The sequence below is a fragment of the Anolis sagrei genome, chromosome 13, assembly GCF_037176765.1.
Source record: "Anolis sagrei isolate rAnoSag1 chromosome 13, rAnoSag1.mat, whole genome shotgun sequence".
Lineage (NCBI taxonomy): Eukaryota > Metazoa > Chordata > Lepidosauria > Squamata > Dactyloidae > Anolis > Anolis sagrei.
The window spans coordinates 2,288,573-2,308,233 of NC_090033.1; the positions used below are offsets into that span (position 1 = coordinate 2,288,573).

General features: G+C 47.9%; 1 protein-coding gene across 2 annotated transcripts; it reads right to left on the reverse strand.

Moving 5' to 3' along the window:
- Positions 1-3,565: 3,565 nt before the first annotated feature.
- On the reverse strand, positions 3,566-18,904 carry TMEM88B (transmembrane protein 88B). Of its 2 annotated transcripts, none has more exons than XM_060759020.2 (3): positions 18,469-18,904; positions 15,667-16,044; positions 3,566-6,059 (listed from the first exon to the last, which is right to left on the reverse strand). In XM_060759020.2, exons 2-3 carry the CDS (start codon positions 15,922-15,924, stop codon positions 5,808-5,810), a joined length of 510 nt encoding a protein of 169 aa, XP_060615003.2. In that variant the 5' UTR covers positions 15,925-16,044; positions 18,469-18,904; the 3' UTR covers positions 3,566-5,807. The 2 variants fall into 2 exon arrangements, with proteins under 2 accessions (XP_060615003.2, XP_060615004.2); XM_060759021.2 differs by having other exon boundaries at positions 15,667-16,050; positions 18,490-18,554.
- Between the last annotated feature and the right edge of the window lie 757 nt (positions 18,905-19,661).

Consider the following 19,661-nt stretch of genomic DNA (forward strand, 5'->3'; position numbering starts at 1 on the left):
GCAACTACAACTCCCAAATGTCAAGATTCTATTTTCCCCAAACTCCACCAGTGTTCACATTTGGGCATATTGAGTATTCATGTAGAGTTTGGTCCAGATCCGTCATTGTTTGAGTCCACAGTGTTCTCTGGATGTAGGGGAACTACAACTCCCAAACTCAAGGTCAATGCCCACCAAAAACCCTTCCAGTATTTTCTGTTGGTCGTGGGAGTTCTGTGTGCCAAATTTGGTTCAATTCCATCGTTGGTGGGGTTCAGAATGCTCTGTGATTGTAGGTGAACTATACATCCCAACAACTACAACTCCCAAATGACAAAATCATCATTTTTTGAGTGATGGTCACTCCTTGTGTTGTGAGATGTTTTGTTGCCAAATTTGGTGTGATTTCATTCATTGGTTCTTTTGTTTATGCACAGAGCATATATATATATATATATATATATATATATATATACAGGGTTAATCAAAATGCATAGGCCAATAAGCCATTCAATTCAATGGCTTATTGGCCTATGCATTTTGACTAACACTGTATATATATATATATATAGCCAGGAATGACTTGAGAAACTGCAAGTCACTTCTGGTGTGAGAGAATTGGCTATCTGTAAGGATGTTTTGATGTTTTACTATCCTTGTGGGAGGCTTCTTTCATGTCCCCGCATGGGGAGCTGGAGCTGACAGAGGGAGCTCACCCATGCTCTCCCTGGATTCAAAGTGTAGTGTGACCAATAAAAAAAGGGAGAAATTATCTTGGCATGCTTTGGTTGTTTTCCTTGCGAGCTCTTGTTTACGCTAAAGCAACCTCTGGACCCGACACCCTGTGAATCTGATTATTGCGCTGCTCTCTTCGATCCCGTTTTCAGACTGAGCATACCTGCCACGCTTGGCTTCTTGCTGGTTGGGTTTTGTTTTCGTCTCAATGACAAACAAAGGAGACGCGGGAAGTGATTTAAGTGCCGGCCTGATTAAGGCTTTGATTTAGATTCAATAAAAAATATATATTAGCTACGGTAATTGCGAGAAGGCACCTCGTCGTTTGGTGCAGTGCAGGGTTTTGTAACTCCTCAACAGATGGCAGTACGGGTATGTGGCAGGTGCTGGCTTGTTCAGTAGACTCTCCCCTACAGTTCCATTTTGTCGGGAAGCCTTAGCATTGAACGGTTGTGTTGTTAAAGTGAAAAGCAATGCCTCCATCTTCGTAACTCCTCAATGGATGGCAATACTAGTACGCGGCAGGTACTGGCTTGTTCAGTAGACTCTCCTCTACAGTTCCATTTTGTCGGGAAGCCTAAGCATTGAACGGTTGTGTTGTTAAAGTGAAAAGCAATGCCTCCACCTTCGTAACTCCTCAACGGATGGCAATACTAGTACGCGGCAGGTACTGGCTTGTTCAGTAGACTCTCCTCTACAGTTCCATTTTTGTGTGAAGCCTTAGCATTGAACGGTTGTGTTGTTAAAGTAAAAAAGTAATGCCTCCATCTTCGTAACTCCTCAACGGATGGCAATACTAGTATGCGTCAGGTACTGGCTTGTTCAGTAGACTTTCCTCTACAGTTCCATTTTTGTGAGAAGCCTTAGCATTGAACGGTTGTGTTGTTAAAGTGAAAAGGAATGCCTCCACCTTCGCAACTCCTCAACAGATGGCAGTACTAGTATGCAGCAGGTACTGGCTTGTTCAGTAGGCTCTCCTCTACAGTTCCATTTTTGTGAGAAGCCTTAGCATTGAACGGTTGTGTTGTTAAAGTGAAAAGCAATGCCTCCACCTTTGTAACTCCTCAACGGATGGCAGTATTGGTATGCGGCAGGTACTGGCTTGTTCAGTAGACTCTCCTCTACAGTTCCATTTTTGTGAGAAGCCTTAGCATTGAACGGTTGTGTTGTTAAAGTGAAAAGGAATGCCTCCACCTTCGTAACTCCTCAACGGATGGCCGTACTGGTATGTGGCAGGGACTTGCTTCTTCAGTAGACTCTCCTCTACAGTTCCATTTTGTCGGGAAGCCTAAGCATTGAACAATTGTGTTGTTAAAGTAAAAAAGTAATGCCTCCGCCTTCGTAACTCCTCAACAGATAGCAGTACTGGTATGCAGCAGATACTGGCTTGTTCAGTAGACTCTCCTCTACAGTTCCATTTTGGCAGGAAGCCTTACAAGAAAATGTAATGCCTCCACCTTCGTAACTCCTCAACAGATGGCAGTACCGGTACATGGCAGGTACTGGCTTTTTCAGTAGACTCTCCTCTACAGTTCCATTTTGTAGGTGAACTATAAATCCCAGCAACTATAATTCCCAAAAGACAAAATCAATCCCCCCCAATCCCACCAGTATTCAAATTTGAGTGTATCGGGTATATGTACCAAATTGGGTCTAGTGAATAAAAATACAGTCTGCATATCTGATATTTACATTACGATTCATACGATTTACACAAATGACCAGCCACTGCCAGAAGGGACAGAAAGTTTCATCTATGCTGACGATCATGCCATCACCACTCAAGGAGGGAGCTTTGAAATGGTTGAACAGAAACTCTCCTATGCGTTAGGTGCTCTTACTGCCTATTACAGGGAAGACCAGGTTGCTCCATCAACGTTTAACATCTACACAAATGACCAGCCACTGCCAGAAGGGACAGAGAGTTTCATCTATGCTGATGATCGTGCCATCAGCGCTCAAGCAAGGAGATTTCAAATGGTTGAAGAGCAGCTCTCTGAAGTTTTAGGGGCTCTTAATGCCTATTACAGGGGAAACCAGCTTGCTCCATCAATGTTTAACATTTACACAAATGATCAGTCACTGCCTGAAGGGACAGAGAGTTTCATCTATGCTGATGATCGTGCCATCACCACCCAAGCAGGGAGCTTTGAAATTGTTGAACAGAAGCTTTCAGAAGCTTTAGATGTTCTTATGGCCTATTACAGGAGAAACCAGGTTGCTCCATCAATGTTTAACATTGACACAAATGACCAGCCACTGCCAGAAGGGACAGAGAGTTTCATCTATGCTGACGATCATGCCACCACCGCTCAAGCAGGAAGCTTTGGCATGGTTGAAGAGCAGCTCTCCGAAGCTTTATGTGCTCTTACTGTCTTCATAGACCTGTCAACCACCGCTGCCTCCTCCTGAGAAAAATGTATAATATCACAAAGGATGACCACCTCACCCGCCTCATAGGAAACCTGCTACAAAACAGGAGCTTTTTTGTTGAGTTCCAGGGCCAGAGAAGCAGGTGGCGGAAACAGAAGAACGGCCTGCCTCAGGGGAGCGTGCTTGCTCCATCCATGTTCAACATCTACACAAATGACCAGCCACTGCCAGAAGGGACAGAGAGCTTCATCTATGCTGACGATTGTGCCATCACTGCTCAAGCAAGGAACTTTGGAATGGTTGAAGAGAAGCTCTCATAAGCTCTAGGTGCTCTTCATGACAAAATCAATCCCTCCACCCGCAACCCACCAGTATTCAAATGTGGGAGTATTGGGTATTTGTGCCAAATTTGGTCCAGTGAATGAAAATTCAGCCTGCGTATCAGATATTTACATTGCGATTCATAACAGTAGCAAAATTAGAGCCAGTCATAAATGTCGTCATTTTATTTGTTTGTTTGTTTACTCGACACACAGCCATTTGTACCGAAGCAACAAAGCCAGATGGAAACAGGCAGCGGAAGCTAATGGCCGATCAGAGACACAAAATTAATACCAGCCGACCATTCCATTTGTCAACAAAATGAAACACAACATTGCGACGAGGGCCCCCGTTGCAGGCTTACTTGTTAATGTTATTTGGCACCGCCGTCAGAAAACAGATGGTTTAGTTTGGGATATTTCTCCTCCGTTCCCATCTCTTTGTTTTGCGGGTGGTTTCCCTCCCGCTTAGAAATGATGTGCTGTTCCAAATTCCAAAGCCTTTGGTCTTGGAAGCAGGCGGCTTTGTCCACGGAGATATCCTCGAATGGCAACCAAATTTAGCTCGGGACTAGTTGCGCCGAAAGACCGTATTCTCCCAAAACAAACCTGTTTATCTATGGCCCTCATCATGTCTCCTCTCAGCCTGGGGCCTTTCTCCCACTGAGGGATCTCTCAGACTAGGGCCTTTCTCCCACTGAGGGCTCTCTCAGACTGGGGCCTTTCTCCCGCTGAGGGCACTCTCAGACTGGGGCCTTTCTCCCACTGAGGGCACTCTCAGACTGCGGCCTTTCTCCCACTGAGGGCTCTCTCAGACTGGAGCCTTTCTCCCACTGAGGGATCTCTCAGACTGGGGCCTTTCTCCCACTGAGGGCTCTCTCAGCCTGGGGCCTTTCTTCCACCGAGGGCTCTCTCAGCCTGGGGCCTTTCTCCCACTGAGGGCTCTCTCAGCCTGGGGCCTTTCTCTCACTGAGGGCGCTCTCAGACTGGAGCTTTTCTCCCACTGAGGGCTCTCTCAGACTGGAGCCTTTCTCCCACTGAGGGCGCTCTCAGACTGGGGCCTTTCTCCCACTGAGGGCTCTCTCAGACTGGTGCCTTTTTCCCACTCTCGGACTGGGGCCTTTCTGTTGGGATAAAGGTCTTCTCAATGGCTGTTTGTCCTTCTCCCAAAAGCGTAAACAATGCACAACTTGGGGACAATGGAGCGGCGCATGAGGTTGGGGACATGCAGCACATTTGGAGGAAGGAACACGATGCGTGGATGCCACCATACTCCTAGCACAAAGCAGCAAAGACGGCCATGATATTAAAGAATGGGTTGTTGTAGGTTTTTCGGGCTATATGGCGACATTCTAGAAGCACTCTCTCCTGACGTTTCACCTGCATCTGTGGCGAGCATCCTCAGATATGGGCGAAACATCAGGAGACAAAGCTTCTTGAACATGGCCATAGTAAAGGTAAAGATAAAGGCTTCCCCTTGACATTAAGTAAGTAAGTAAGTATGTAAATAAATTCCCCCAGGCCGGAAGCAGTCAGGCTTTGCCACTGCAAGGCTATTCGATGCTAATCAAGGTGATCAATTGCAACATTCAAACAGACAAGTATTCTTTCTCCCACCCTGGACATTATTCCACAGATATATAAACTCAATTTTCCTAGTTTCCAACAGACCTCACAACCTCTGAGGATGTTTGCCATAGATGTAGGTGAAACGTCAGGAGAGAATGCTTCTAGAACATAGCCTGAAAAACCTACAACAACCCAGTAATTCTGGCCATGAAAGCCTTCAACAGTACAATGAAAACAATGTTATGGTTGGAGGTCACCACAACATGAGGAACTGTATTAAGGAGTCACAGCATTAGGAAGGTTGAGGAACACTGGTCTAGATCCATTTCAGCTTGGTTTTGGACTCGGTTCTGGGAAAGGGACAGGGAAACGAGTCCTTGTTACTCTATGCTAGACTTCTCCATGAATGTTTCCTCAAATGTCTTGCATTGCAGTCATTTGTGGCGATCAAATGGTGAGTGGTAGACATGACCTATGTTCTCAATCTCAAAAACTAGAGCAGATAGGGGAAATCTGGTGACATTTTTGGAATCGGCACGTCAAATATACCCCAAAACAGGTCTAATGTTTGAGGTGTCAAAACATGTGTCGCTAGGCATGTGGAGACTGAAGGCATCTTTCAATTTGGTGCCTCTTGATAGCTCTGCTCGCCAGTTCAATCGAAGGATGCCACAAAGGATACTGTTTGTGGATTGATGAATATGGCTGGAAAAAGTGCCATGTACAGGAAATGCAGTTTGGCAATACATCCACGGATGGCCAAAAGGAAGGGGCAATTCCAGGATCCATCCGGAGAAGATGGGATCCCAATCGTTTGTTTACACTGGGGAGTTAGACCCAGGCCTTGACCTGGCTGTTCCATCTCCCGCCCTCTTCGCGCCAGGGCCACTTCACCCCCTTGTAGGTTGCCCGGGCGCACGGCTGGAAGCACATGAAGAGGCGGAGGCGCCGCGCCAGCCGGCAGTAGGTCACCATGGCCAGCACCATGAGTGGAGACATGATGACGAAGCCGAGGATGATCAAGGCGGAAGAGCTGCTGTCGTCCAGGAGCGTCTTGCAGTAGGAGGCCGAAGAGTGGAGCACCTGAGCGAGGAGACAGAAAACAAGGTGGCAATTAGATCTATCTATCTATCATCTATCTATCTATCTATCTATCTATCTATCTATCTATCTATCTAACAAAAGAGAATGTTTGTATGTATGTATATGTAGGGCAGATGTGTATCTGGCAGCTTTCTGATTGGTTGCCACTGTGGTATTATTTGCATATGGTCTCTGTTTGGCCAGCCTCAACGTTCCAACATTCTGAGGTGGCAGAGAGAGAGGAGAGGTAAAGGCCTGAGGCTGTGGCAGTTATCTGATTGGTTGCCACTGTGGTATAATTTGAGTATGATCTCTGATTGGCCAGCCTCAACATTCCAACATTCTGAGGTGACAGAGAGAGGAGAGGTAAAGGCCTGAGGCTGTGGCAGCTATCTCATTGGTTGCCACTGCGGTACAATTTGCATATGATCTCTGGTTGGCCAGCCTCAACGTTCCAACATTCTGAGGTGGCAGAGAGAGAGGAGAGGTAAAGGCCTGAGGCTGTGCCAGCTTTCTGATTGGTTGCCACTGCGGTACAATTTGCATATAGTCTCTGATTGGCCAGCCTCAACATTCCAACATTCTGAGGTGACAGAGAGAGGAGAGGTAAAGGCCTGAGGCTGTGGGAGCTATCTCATTGGTTGCCACTGCGGTACAATTTGCATATGATCTCTGGTTGGCCAGCCTCAACATTCCAACATTCTGAGGTGGCAGAGAGAGGAGAGGTAAAGGCCTGAGGCTGTGGCAGCTATCTGATTGGTTGCCATGGCGGTTCAATTTGCATATAATCTCTGATTGGCCATCCTCAACATTCCAATATTCTGAGATGGCAGAGAGAGGAGAGGTAAGGGTCTGGGGGATGGACCTGGACCACACTTGGCGTGCATGACCCTCATGACCCCCCTTACGTCCTGGTGAGGTTTGGGGGAGGATGGGCAAAGGATGATGGGATTTGTAGTACTTTCAAACCCTTTGGTTCCCACAGACCACTCTGGCCTCCAGAAAAGACCGATAAAGACCGAACATGGCACACAGAGCCCCCATGACCCACTCTACATCCTACTGTGGTTTGGAGGAGGATGGACCATAGATGATGGGACTTGAAGTACCTCCACTCACTTCCCGAGATTCTCCTGCTTCTTGGCAGAATGGGGTTGGGCTGGATGGCCCATGAGGTCTCTTCCAACTCTATGATTCTAGTGTTAGTTCGCCTCAGTGGGAGAAAGGCCCCAGTCTGAGAGCGCCCTCAGTGGGACAAAGGCCCCAGTCTGAGAGAGCCCTCAGTGGGAGAAAGGCCCCAGTCTGAGAGAGCTCTCAGTGGGAGAAAGACCCCAGTCTGAGAGAGCCCTCAGTGGGAGAAAGACCCCAGTCTGAGAGAGCTCTCAGTGGGAGAAAGGCCCCAGTCTGAGAGAGCTCTCAGTGGGAGAAAGGCCCCAGTCTGAGAGTGCCCTCAGTGGGAGAAAGGCCCAGTCTGGAGCGCCCTCAGTGGGAGAAAGGCCCCAGTCCAAGAGCACCTTCAGTGGGAGAAAGGCCCCAGTCCAAGAGCGCCCTCAGTGGGAGAAAGGCCCCAGTCTGAGAGCACCCTCAGTGGGAGAAAAGCCCCAGTCCGAGAGCGCCCTCAGTGGGAGAAAGGTCCCAGTCCGAGAGCGCCCTCAGTGGGAGAAAGGCCCCAGTCCGAGAGCGCCCTCAGTGGGAGAAAGGCCCCAGTCTGAGAGAGCTCTCAGTGGGAGAAAGGCCGCAGGCTGAGAGGAGACATGATGAGTGCCATTGATAAATACGTGAGGGGATGTCATAGGGAGGAGAATGCCTCCTTTCTTACCAGTGACTCCCAGTTTGGATGGGCACTTGCTGCCACTGTGTGTCTGTCCCTCCTAACTATGTAATATCGTGGCTTAGCAATATCCCCGGAACGATGCTTCCAAACTTGCCTGTTGTCAACCTTCCTCGTCTGTCTGAGACGGAGGGGGCAGGATCCTTCGCAGGCATGACAGGTAATTAGAGTCTATAAAAAGCCGGTGGCTCCAGTTATTCTCCGGAGCAATGACAGTAAACAATTCTGCAGCGTGCACACAATGTCAGTGGAAGGGAAGCCAACTGCAAGCCAGAAAAATTTGTGAATTGGGGAGAGGCGGAGATGGGGTGAAGTGGCGTTGCAGCAGCCGGAGACCTCCAACGCACATTTGCACCACTTCATCACATTTGCTAAATTCCACCGAGTGCTCCACTTAAAATATGCTCATCACATTAGGTTGGGGTCAAGTGTAGGATACAGCATTCTTTGCGTGTTTTAAGTGTGTGCGGGGGGGGGGGGGTTAACATTCTTCTTAAATGTTTCAAGGAGTGCCCTCAGTGGGAGAAAGGCCCCAGTCTGAGAGAGCCCTCAGTGGGAGAAAGGCCCCAGTCTGAGAGTTCCCTCAGTGGGAGAAAGGTCCTAGTCTGAGAGTGCCCTCAGTGGGAGAAAGGCCCCAGTCTGAGAGAGCCCTCAGTGGGAGAAAGGCCCCAGTCTGAGAGAGCCCTCAGTGGGAGAAAGGCCCCAGCCTGAGAGAGCCCTCAGTGGGAGAAAGGCCCTAGTCTGATAGAACCCTCAGTGGGAGAAAGGCCCCAGTCTGAGAGAGCCCTCAGTGGGAGAAAGGCCACAGTCTGAGAGAGCCCTCAGTGGGAGAAAGGCCCCAGTCTGAGAGAGCCCTTAGTGGGAGTAAGGCCCCAGTCTGATAGAGCCCTCAGTGGGAGAAAGGCCCCAGTCTGAGAGAGCCCTCAGTGGGAGAAAGGCCCCAGTCTGAGAGTGCCTTCAGTGGGAGAAAGGCCCCAGTCTGAGAGCACCCTCAGTGGGAGAAAGGCCCCAGTCTCGGGTTTAGAATGAAACGTTTCCCCAAATTGTGTGAGGAGCCAAAAGTTAGAAAGGCCCCAGTCTGAGAGTGCCCTCAGTGGGAGAAAGGCCCCAGTCTGAGAGAGCCCTCAGTGAGAGAAAGGCTCCAGTCTGAGAGTGCCCTCAGTGGGAGAAAGGCCCCAGTCTGAGAGTGCTGTTATTATTATTATTATTATTATTATTATTATTATTATATGCAGTCGGGACCCATTTTAAATGCTGTTATTGTTGTTGTTATTGTTGTTGTTGTTGTTATTATTATTATTATTATTATTATTATATGCAGTCGGGACACATTTTAAATGCTGTTGTTATTGTTGTTGTTGTTATTATTATTATTATTATTATTATTATATGCAGTCGGGACCCATTTTAAATGCTGTTGTTATTGTTGTTGTTGTTATTGTTGTTGTTATTATTATTATTATTATTAATTATTATTATTATTGTTATTATTATTATTATTATTATTATATGCAGTCGGGACCCATTTCAAATGCTGTTGTTATTGTTGTTGTTGTTGTTGTTATTGTTATTATTATTATTATGCCATTTCTCCATGCTGTGATGTCCTGGGAGTCCTAGTTTTTCAAGGTCCATACCCTTCTCTTGGTGCACCCCACTTCAAATGCCATGGAAGATAACTGAAAGAATGCCGAGTACAACTGAGTAATACGCATCACGACACGAGCCTCATCACACTAGAGAAAAAATCCACTTGAAATCCGGTTTCTGCCTCCTGCAGAATTCTGGGCTTTGTAGTTTAGGAAGGAGCCTTTTACCGCCTTCCCTAAACTACAAACCCCAGAATTTGGCAGGAGGTAGAAACCGGATTTCAAGTGGATTTTTTCTCTAGTGTGATGAGAAAACCCTGCTCGCTCCAAAGCACACGATATAAGTCAGCCAGCTGAGTCCTGAAATGCCTGCCTCAAGCACCGATTTGCTTGGTTTATTAGCCAGCGGTGCCCTTGAATGCGCAATTTTGCAATCTCTCCCCTTCATTTGGCAAGTCGGAACGCCAAGGAAAGAAATTGCAGGATTTGCAGGAACCGTTTTCCCTCCGGAGAGGCCTGAATAGGAAGGAATCAATTGGCAATTAGCCTCTTCCACAAAGCACATTATGCGTTTGGGTCCTTTGCACAATACCGAGGGGTCAGGCAAAAGGTTGCCTTTCTCCCCTCTTATCAAACAAAGCTGCCGACTGGAAATGGTTTAATACCTCAACAAACCACATTAATGAAATTGGCTTCAACATCGACAATTTAAGAGTAATGGAAAGTCAACATCTGAGCTCTGCAAGTGCAGCATTTTTCCGAATGAAGCACAGAGTGTTTGAGGACCGGGACATCCGTAGGGAGACCAAGGTGGACCAAGCTAGAGCAGACAAGAGTCCTTTGTCCCACCCTGGTCATTCCACAGATATATAAACCCTTTTTCCTAGTTCCAACAGAACTCACTACCTCTGAGGATGCTTGCCATAGATGCAGGCGAAACGTCAGGAGAGAATGCCTCTAGACCATGGCCATATAGCCCGAAAAAACCTACAACAACCCACCAAGGTGATTCTTTATAAAGCTGTTTTCTTCCCAACCCTGCTGTGACAGCCACCTCTCCACAAAAGTCAACATTGACAATGAAAAACAACACCGCCTGAGCTCTGCAAGTGCAGCATTTTTCTGAATGAAGCAGAGAGTGTTTGAGGACTGGGGCATCTGTAGGGAGACCAAGGGGCTTGTTGACAACACTATTTCTGCTCTCTTGGCAGCCACCTCTCCACAAAAGTCAACACTGACACTGAAATACAACACCACCTGAGCTCTGCAAGTGCAGCATTTTTCTGAATGAAGCAGAGAGTGTTTGAGGACCGGGACATCCGTAGGGAGACCAAGGGGCTTGTTTATAAAGCTATTGTCCTCCCAACCCTGCCGTGACAGCCACCTCTCCACAAAAGTCAACATTGACACTGAAATACAACACCACTTGAGCTCTGCGAGTGCAGCATTTTTCCGAATGAAGCACAGAGTGTTTGAGGACCGGGACATCCGTAGGGAGACCAAGGTGATTCTTTATAAAGGTGTTGTCCTCCCAACCCTGCTGTGGCAGCCATCTCTCCACAAAAGTCAACATTGACACTGAAATACAACACCTCCTGAGCTCAGCGAGTGCAGCATTTTTCCGAATGAAGCACAGAGTGTTTGAGGACTGGGACATCCATAGGGAGACTAAAGCTGTTGTCTTCCCAACCCTGCTAAATGCCTAGAAACATGGACTGTCTACAGACATCACACGCTACTCCTGGAACAATTGCAATGGCTTCAGAAAACTTGTTCATTGTTGGTAGAAATGTTGAGAGAACCGTGAGATGCTGGTTTCGGAAGCAGAATATCGACTTCTTCGGTGACAGCTTCAGAAAACTTGTTCATTGTTGGTAGAAACGTTGAGAAAACTGTGAGACGCTGGTTGCGGAAGGAGAGTGTCGACTTCTTCCGCAACGGCTTCAGAAAACTTGTTCATCGTTGGTAGAAACATTGAGAGAACTGTGAGATGTTGGTTGCGGAAGCAGAGTGTCGACTTCTTCTGCGACGGCTTCAGAAAACCTGTTAATCGTTGGTAGAAACGCTGAGAGAACTGTGAGACGCTGGTTGCGGAAGCAGAGTGTCGACTTCTTCCGCAACGGCTTCAGAAAACATGTTCATTGTTGGTAGAAACATTGGAAAACTGTGAGACGCTGGTTGCGGAAGCGGAGTGTCGACTTCTTCCATGATAGCTTCAGAAAACTTGTTCATTGTTGGCAGAAACGTTGAGAGAACTGTGAGACGCTGGTTGTGGAAGCAGAGTGTCAACTTCTTCCGCAACGGCTCCAGAAAACTTGTTCATTGTTGGCAGAAACGTTGAGAGAACTGTGCGATACTGGTTGCGGAAGCAGAGTGTCGACTTCTTCCGCAACGGCTTCAGAAAACTTGTTCATCGTTGGTAGAAACGTTGAGAGAACTGTGAGACGCTGGTTGCGGAAACAGAGTATCAACTTCTTCTGTGACGGCTTCAGGAAACTTGTTAATCAGTGGCAGAAATGTATCCAATTGTCTGGTGATTATGTGGAAAAGTGAAGAGTGCATTCTAAGGATTATTTCTGCGTTTGATTTATCAAAATATTCCCATAATGAAAGATCTGCGGGGCCATCATTATGCTTCTGATGAAGACGTTGAGAGAACTGTGAGCCTCTGGTTGTGGAAACAGTGTCGACTTCTTCCGTGACGGCTTCGGAAAACTTGTTAATCGGTGGCAGAAATGTATCCAATTGTCTGGTGATTATGTGGGAAAGTGAAGAGCACATTCTAAGGATTATTTCTGCATTTGATTTATTAAAATATTCCCATAATGAAAGATCTGTGCGGACATCATTATGCTTCCGATGAAGACGTTGAGAGAACTGTGAGGCTCTGGTTGTGGAAACAGAGTGTCGACTTCTTCTGCGACGGCTTCAGAAAACGTGTTCATTGTTGGTAGAAACGTTGGGAGAACTGTGAGACACCGGTTGAGGAAGCAGAGTATCAACTTCTTCTGCAATGGCTTCAGAAAACTTGTTCATTGTTGGTAGAAACGTTGAGAAAACTGTGAGACGCTGGTTGCGGAAGGAGAGTATCGACTTCTTCCGCAACGGCTTCAGAAAGGTTGTTCATCGTTGGTAGAAACATTGAGAGAACTGTGAGATGTTGGTTGCAGAAGCAGAGTGTCGACTTCTTCTGCGACGGCTTCAGAAAACCTGTTAATCGTTGGTAGAAACGCTGAGAGAACTGTGAGACGCTGGTTGCGGAAGCAGAGTGTCGACTTCTTCTGCAACGGCTTCAGAAAGTTGTTCATTGTTGGTAGAAACGTTGGAGAACTGTGAGACACTGGTTGCGGAAGCAGAGTGTCGACTTCTTCTGCAACGGCTTCAGAAAACTTGTTCATCATTGGTAGAAATGTTGAGAGAACTGTGAGATGCTGGTTGCGGAAGGAGAGTGTCGACTTCTTCTGCAACGGCTTCAGAAAAGTTGTTCATTGTTGGTAGAAATGTTGAGAGAACTGTGAGACGCTGGTTGCGGAAGCAGAGTGTTGACTTCTTCGGTGACGGCTTCAGGAAACTTGTTCATCGTTGGCAGAAATGTATCCAATTGTCTGGTGATTACGTGGAAAAGTGAATATCACATTCTAAGAATTATTTCTGTTTGATTTATTAAAATATTCCCGTCCAAACCCAAGTAACGAAGGTGGAGGCATTCCACGTACAATGCAGCCTGAGCTCTGCGACACGCACAATGGAGGACCTTCTCACCGCGACACCAGAGGCACAACTTGTGGACGAGTGTCCCTTCTGTGGCTTTCAAGAAGAAATCTGAAAATTGAACCCGACTTTTTCAAGGAGAGACACATAATGAAGAGACACGTTTTGATCGTCGGCAACTAATGGGGCCGGCGGGGAGCAGGGCATCCGAGCATGGCCAATCTTGCAGAATCCTTAATGAGAACAGAATGAGTTTGTCGATTCGAATCAATCCAGGGGGTAAAGCGAAGCCACGCAGGCCCAAAGGCACCAACGTGGCATCAGTTCCGTTTCTGTTTTTGCTCCTGTCTCCGATTCTCTTCCTGTTTTTCTCTGTCTAATTGAATAGACAGGGAAATGGAGAGACCGAGCTCAACAGACAACAGCCTCAATTGAAATGAAACTGAACAGATTTCATTCTGCGTTGGCAAGATTATTATTATTATTATTATTAATAATAATAATCTTTATTTATACCCCACCACCATCTCCTGGAAGGGGACCCGGGCCGGCTAACATGAGGCCAAGCCCCAAAATAATACAGCAAAGTTAAATATTACATCTACGCAGATGACAATGCCCCTGAGAATGTGCAGAGTGCCATGTTTCCTCCAATTTAATATTAAAAGAGCTACTTGTAGCTTCCGGTGGTGCAGCGGGTTAAACCATTGAGTTGCTGAACTTGCTGACTGAAAGGTCGGCGGTTCGAATTTGGGGAGCTGAGTGAGCTCCCCTTGTTAGCCCCAGTTTCTGCCAACCTAGCAGTTCGTAAACATGCAAATGTGAGTAGATCAATAGGTAACTCTCCAGTGGGAAGGTACTCTATGCAGTCATGCCACCCACATGACTTTGGAGATGTCTATGGACAATGCCAGCTCTTTGGCTTGGATATGGAGTGGAGTGAGCTCCCGCTTTAACCCCCAGCTTCTGCCAACCTAGCAGTTCGTAAACATGCAAATGTGAGTAGATCAATAGGTAACTCTCCAGTGGGAAGGTAACGGTGTTCTATGCAGTCATGCCACCCACATAACCTTGGAGGTGTCTATGGACGATGCCAGCTCTTTGGCTTAGATATGGAGTGGAGTGAGCTCCTGCTTTTAGCCCCAGCTTCTGCCAACTTAGCAGTTCAAAAACATGCAAATGCGAGTAGATCAATAGGCAGTGGGAAGGTAACAGTGTTCCATGCAGTCATGCCGCCCACATGACTTTGGAGGTGTCTATGGACAACGCCAGCTCTGTGGCTTAGAAATGGAGATGAGCATCAGAGTCCCAGAGTCGGACACGACTGGACTTCATGTCAGGGAAAAACCTTTACCTTTACCTACTCCATTATTATTATTATTATTATTATTATTATTACATTTAACATTTTACTGTATTTATTATTTTATTGTTATTTTATTGTTAGTATTGCATTATTATAATGGTGCTCTATGCAGTCATGCCGCCCACATGACTTTGGAGGTGTCTATGGACAATGCCAGCTCTTTGGCTTGGATATGGAGCGGCGTGAGCTCCCGCTTTTAGCCCCAGCTTCTGCCAACCTAGCAGTTCATAAACATGCAAATGTGAGTAGATCAATAGGTAACTCTCCAGTGGGAAGGTAACAGTGTACTATGCAGTCATGCTGCCCACATGACTTTGGAGGTGTCTATGGACAATGCTAGCTCTTTGGCTTAGATATGGAGTGGAGTGAGCTCCCGCTTTTAGCCCCAGCTTCTGCCCACCTAGCAGTTCATAAACATGCAAATGTGAGTAGATCAATAGGTGCTGCTCTGGTGGGAAGGTAACGGCACTCTATGCAGTCATGCTGGCCACAGGACCTTGGAGGTGTCTATGGATGACGCCAGCTCTGGCTTAGATATGGAATGGAGTGAGTTCCCACTTTTAGCCCCAGCTTCTGCCAACCTAGCAGTTTGAAAACATGCAAATGTGAGTAGATCAATAGGTAGTGGGAAGGTAACAGTGTTCCGTGCAGTCATGACTTTGGAGGTGTCTATGGGCAACGCAGGCTCTTTGGCTTAGTAATGGAGATGAGCACCAACTCTCAGAGTCGGACACGACTAGACTTAATGTCAAGGGAAACCTTTACCTCTATTATTGTAAGACACTGAGGACTGGGAAGTTCTGGCCTTTGAGCGCTCTAACTGGAGGTCAGCTGTGACCACCAGTGCTGCAGAATGGAGGGTGAAAGGGAGAAACATGCCAAGAAGAAGACACATCAAGCTAACCCTGACTAGGACTGCCTTCAGTCTGGAAACCAACGTCCTCACTGTGGGAGAACATGCGGATCAAGAATAGGGCTCCACATCCACCTATGGACCCACCACCAAGACATCACATCCGGAAGACAATCATCCTTGAGCTACGAGGGATCACCTAAGGAAGTAATGTAAGAGACAGCTCTTCCTGTGCCTGAGGTTTGCCCCTGACTTACCCGGGAGTGACACTGGAATCCGAAGAAGACCACCACAATGGTTGGCAGGAGGATGACAGCAAAGATGGAGGCCATCAGGAGGAAGTTCAGGAGGAAGACCAAGGAGTTCATGGCCGCCACCAGGAAGGCCCACGCACAACAAGCACAAGCCCCACGGCGCTCCATGGGCAGGAGGTGGTCCTCCATGTCGTACGGCGGGAGCCCCGGCCTCATCCGGGATGTGTCCACCTCAAAGTCCTCCATCTCCTCATCGGCCATGGTCTGGAGACTCAAACTGGAGGCTTCCTCGGACTCTTCTTTGCCGATATAAAGTTCTCCTTCTCTTCTCAGTCTAGGTTGCTCCAGGCTCAGAATCCACCCCAAGGAAGGAGATGTGGGCTGCAGATGAAACAGGATACTGGGTTAGATGCTCCGATCCCGCTGAGATGCCTTCAGAGCTTCATCGTTGGCCATCAAGCAAACCAGTAGATGGAAGAAGGAAGAAGAGGAGGAGGAGAGGAGGAGGAGAGGGGTAGGAGGAGAAGAAGAGTGAAGAGGAAGAAGGAGGAAGAGAGGATGGAGGAGGAGGAGGAGAAGGAGAAGGAGGAAGAGGAAGAGGAGAGGAAGAAGAAGGAGGATGGAGGAAGAAGAAGTAGAAGGAGAAGGATAAGGAGGAGGAAGAGGAGGAGGGGAGGAGGAGAAGGAGGAAGAGGAGAGGAAGAAGGAGGAGGATGGAGGAAGGAGGAAGAAGTAGAAGGAGGAGGAGAAGGAGGAGGAGGAAGAGGAGGAGGGGAGGAGGAGAAGGAGGAAGAGGAGAGGAAGAAGGAGGAGGATGGAGGAAGGAGGAAGAAGTAGAAGGAGGAGGAGAAGGAGGAGGAGGAAGAGGAGGAGGGGAGGAGGAGAAGGAGGAAGAGGAGAGGAAGAAGGAGGAGGATGGAGGAAGGAGGAAGAAGTAGAAGGAGGAGGAGAAGGAGGAGGAGGAAGAGGAGGAGGGGAGGAGGAGAAGGAGGAAGGAAGAAGAAGCAGGAGGAGGAGGAGAAGAATAGAAGAGGAAGAAGGAGGAAGAGAAGAGGAAGGAGGAGAAGAGCAAGAAGCAGAAGGAGGAAGAGGAGGAAGAAAAGAAGAGGAAGAAGGAGGAGGAAGAAGAGAAGAGGAAGGAGGAGGAAGAAAAGAAGAAGGAGGAGGAAGAGGAGATGAGAAGAAGCAAAGGAAGGAGAAAGGAGAAGAGAAGCAGAAGAAGAAGGAAAAGAGGAGGAGGAGGAGAGGAAGGAGAAGGAGGAGGAAGGAGGAGGAGAAGAGCAAGAAGCAGAATGAGGAAGAGGAGGAAGAAGAGAAGAGGAAGAAGGAGAAGGAAGAAGAGAAGAGGAAGGAGGAGGAGGAGGAGGAAGAGAAGGGGAAGAAGAAGGAGAATGAGGAAGAGGAGATGAGGAGGAGGAGATGAGAAGAAAAGGAAGGAGGAGGAAGAGAGAAAGAAGGAGAAGAGGAGAAGCAGAGGAAGAAGGAAAAGAGGAGGAGGAGGAGGAAGGGGAGGGGGAAGAGCAAGAAACAGAAGGAGGAAGAGGAGGAGGAGAAAAAGAAGAAGGGAAGGAGAAGAAAGAGGAAGAGTAGATGAAGAAGGAGGAGAAGAGCAAGAAGTAGAAGGAAGAAGAGGAGGAGGAGGAGAAGAGGAAGAAGGAGGAGGAGGAGGAGGAAGAGAGGAAGAGGAAGGAGGGAGAAGGAGGAAGAGGAGATGAGGAGGAGGAGATGAAGAGGAAGAGATGAGGAGAATAAGAAAAGAAAGGAGGAGGAAGAGAGAAAGATGGAGAAGAGGAGAAGCAGAAGGAGAAGGAGGAAGAAGGAGGAGGAGACGAGCAAGAAGCAGAAGGAGGAAGAGGAGGAAAGGAGAAGAAGAGGAAGGAGGAGGAGGAGGAAGGAGAAGGAAAAGAAGGAGGAGAAGGGGAAAGAGGAGGAGGAGAAGAGGAAGAGGAAAAGGGGAGGTGGAGAAAAGAAGGAGGAGGAGATGAAGAAGAAGGAGAAGATGCTCACCAAGACTTTTCCGGAGGGAGAAGGAGGGAGAAGGAGGAAGAGGAGATGAGGAGGAGGAGATGAGGAGAATAAGAAAAGAAAGGAGGAGGAAGAGAGAAAGATGGAGAAGAGGAGAAGCAGAAGGAGAAGGAGAAGAGGAAGAAGGAGGTGGAGAAAAGCAAGAAGCAGAAGGAGGAGGAGGAGGAGGAGGAGGAAGGAGAAGGAAAAGGAGGAGAAGGGGAAAGTGGAGGAGGAGGAGGAGAGGAAGAGGAAAAGGGGAGGTGGAGAAAAGAAGGAGGAGGAGATGAAGAAGGAGAAGAAGATGCTCACCAAGACTTTTCCGGAGGGAGAAGGAGGGAGAAGGAGGAAGAGGAGATGTGGAGGAGGAGATGAGGAGAATAAGAAAAGAAAGGAGGAGGAAGAGAGAAAGATGGAGAAGAGGAGAAGCAGAAGGAGAAGGAGAAGAGGAAGAAGGAGGTGGAGAAGAGCAAGAAGCAGGAGGAGGAGGAGGAGGAAGGAGAAGGAAAAGGAGGAGGAGAAGGGGAAAGTGGAGGAGGAGGAGGAGAGGAAGAGGAAAAGGGGAGGTGGAGAAAGGAAGGAGGAGGAGATGAAGAAGGAGAAGGAGAAGAAGATGCTCACCAAGACTTTCCCATCACCAAGCTATTCCCCATGACATCACTTGTCCTCCATCTGCCCAAGCTAGAGCTGGTCTTCAAGAAGAGATGGACTAAGTTGGGGGAATACATCTCTGAGCTTTGGTGGTCACCCTTCTTGGCCACCCAATCCTTCCCTCCCTCACAAGCTAGGATGAAAGCTCACCTTTGGTGTCCACCCTGGCACCTTTGGCCAAATCCTTGAACCCGAAGCACCCTCCTTGTTGTCGTTAGATGTCCTCCTTCGCGAAGTTCAAGGCAGAACGACGAGCTGCTCTTCAGGCTTCAGGATCCATCCTGGTGGACCACGGCAGGAGATTCAAAGCAGGATGCTGTTGTGTCTCAGTGCCTGCAACCCAGATCCAACGCTCTTCTTCCTCTGGACTGCTCTGATCGCTGTGTGGTGTCGCAGCCTACTCAGGCGCTTTCGATGCATTTCTCTCCCGCATCCAGCCAATCCTTGGCAACCCTTCCTCTCCTCCCTCCCACCCTCCGATTCCCCATCCTCTCCTCATCTCTCCACATCACCTTCTACACCGAGCCAGCGTGCAGCTCGGGTGTGATCGTGGTGCACTCAGGAGCCAAAGCAGACACGGGAAACATCTCCAGCACAAGGCAAGGTGGAGGGCACACTGAAAATACAAGACACGTTCTAGGTCAGCGGTTTTCAACCTTCCTTGATACAGTTCCTCGTACTGTGGTGACCCCCAACCATAACATCATTTTAGTTGCTACTTCACAACTATAATTTTGCTACTGTTACGAATCATCATGTAAATATCTGATATGCAGAAGGTATTCTCATTCACTAAATCCCAGCAACTACAACTCCCAAATGTCAAGGTCTATTTTCCCCAAACTCCACTAGTGTTTACATTTGGGCATGTTGAGTATTCGTGCCAAGTTTGGTCCACATCCATCATTGTTTGAGTCCGCAGTGCTCTCTGGATGGAGGTGAACTACAACTCCCAAATGTCAAGGTCTATTTCCCCCAAACTCCACTATGTGTTTACATTTGGGCATGTTGAGTATTCGTGCCAAGTTTGGTCCAGATCCATCATTGTTTGAGTCCACAGTGCTCTCTGGATGTAGGTGAACTACAACTCCCAAATGTCAAGGTCTATTTCCCCCAAACTCCACTAGTGTTTACATTTGGGCATGTTGAGTATTCGTGCCAAGTTTGGTCCAGATTCATCATTGTCTGAGTCCACAGTGCTCTCTGGATGTAGGTGAACTACAACTCCCAAATGTCAAGGTCTATTTCCCCCAAACTCCACTAGTGTTTACATTTGGGCATATTAAGTACTCGTGCCAAGTTTGGTCCAGATCCATCATTGTTTGAGTCCGCAGTGTTCTCTG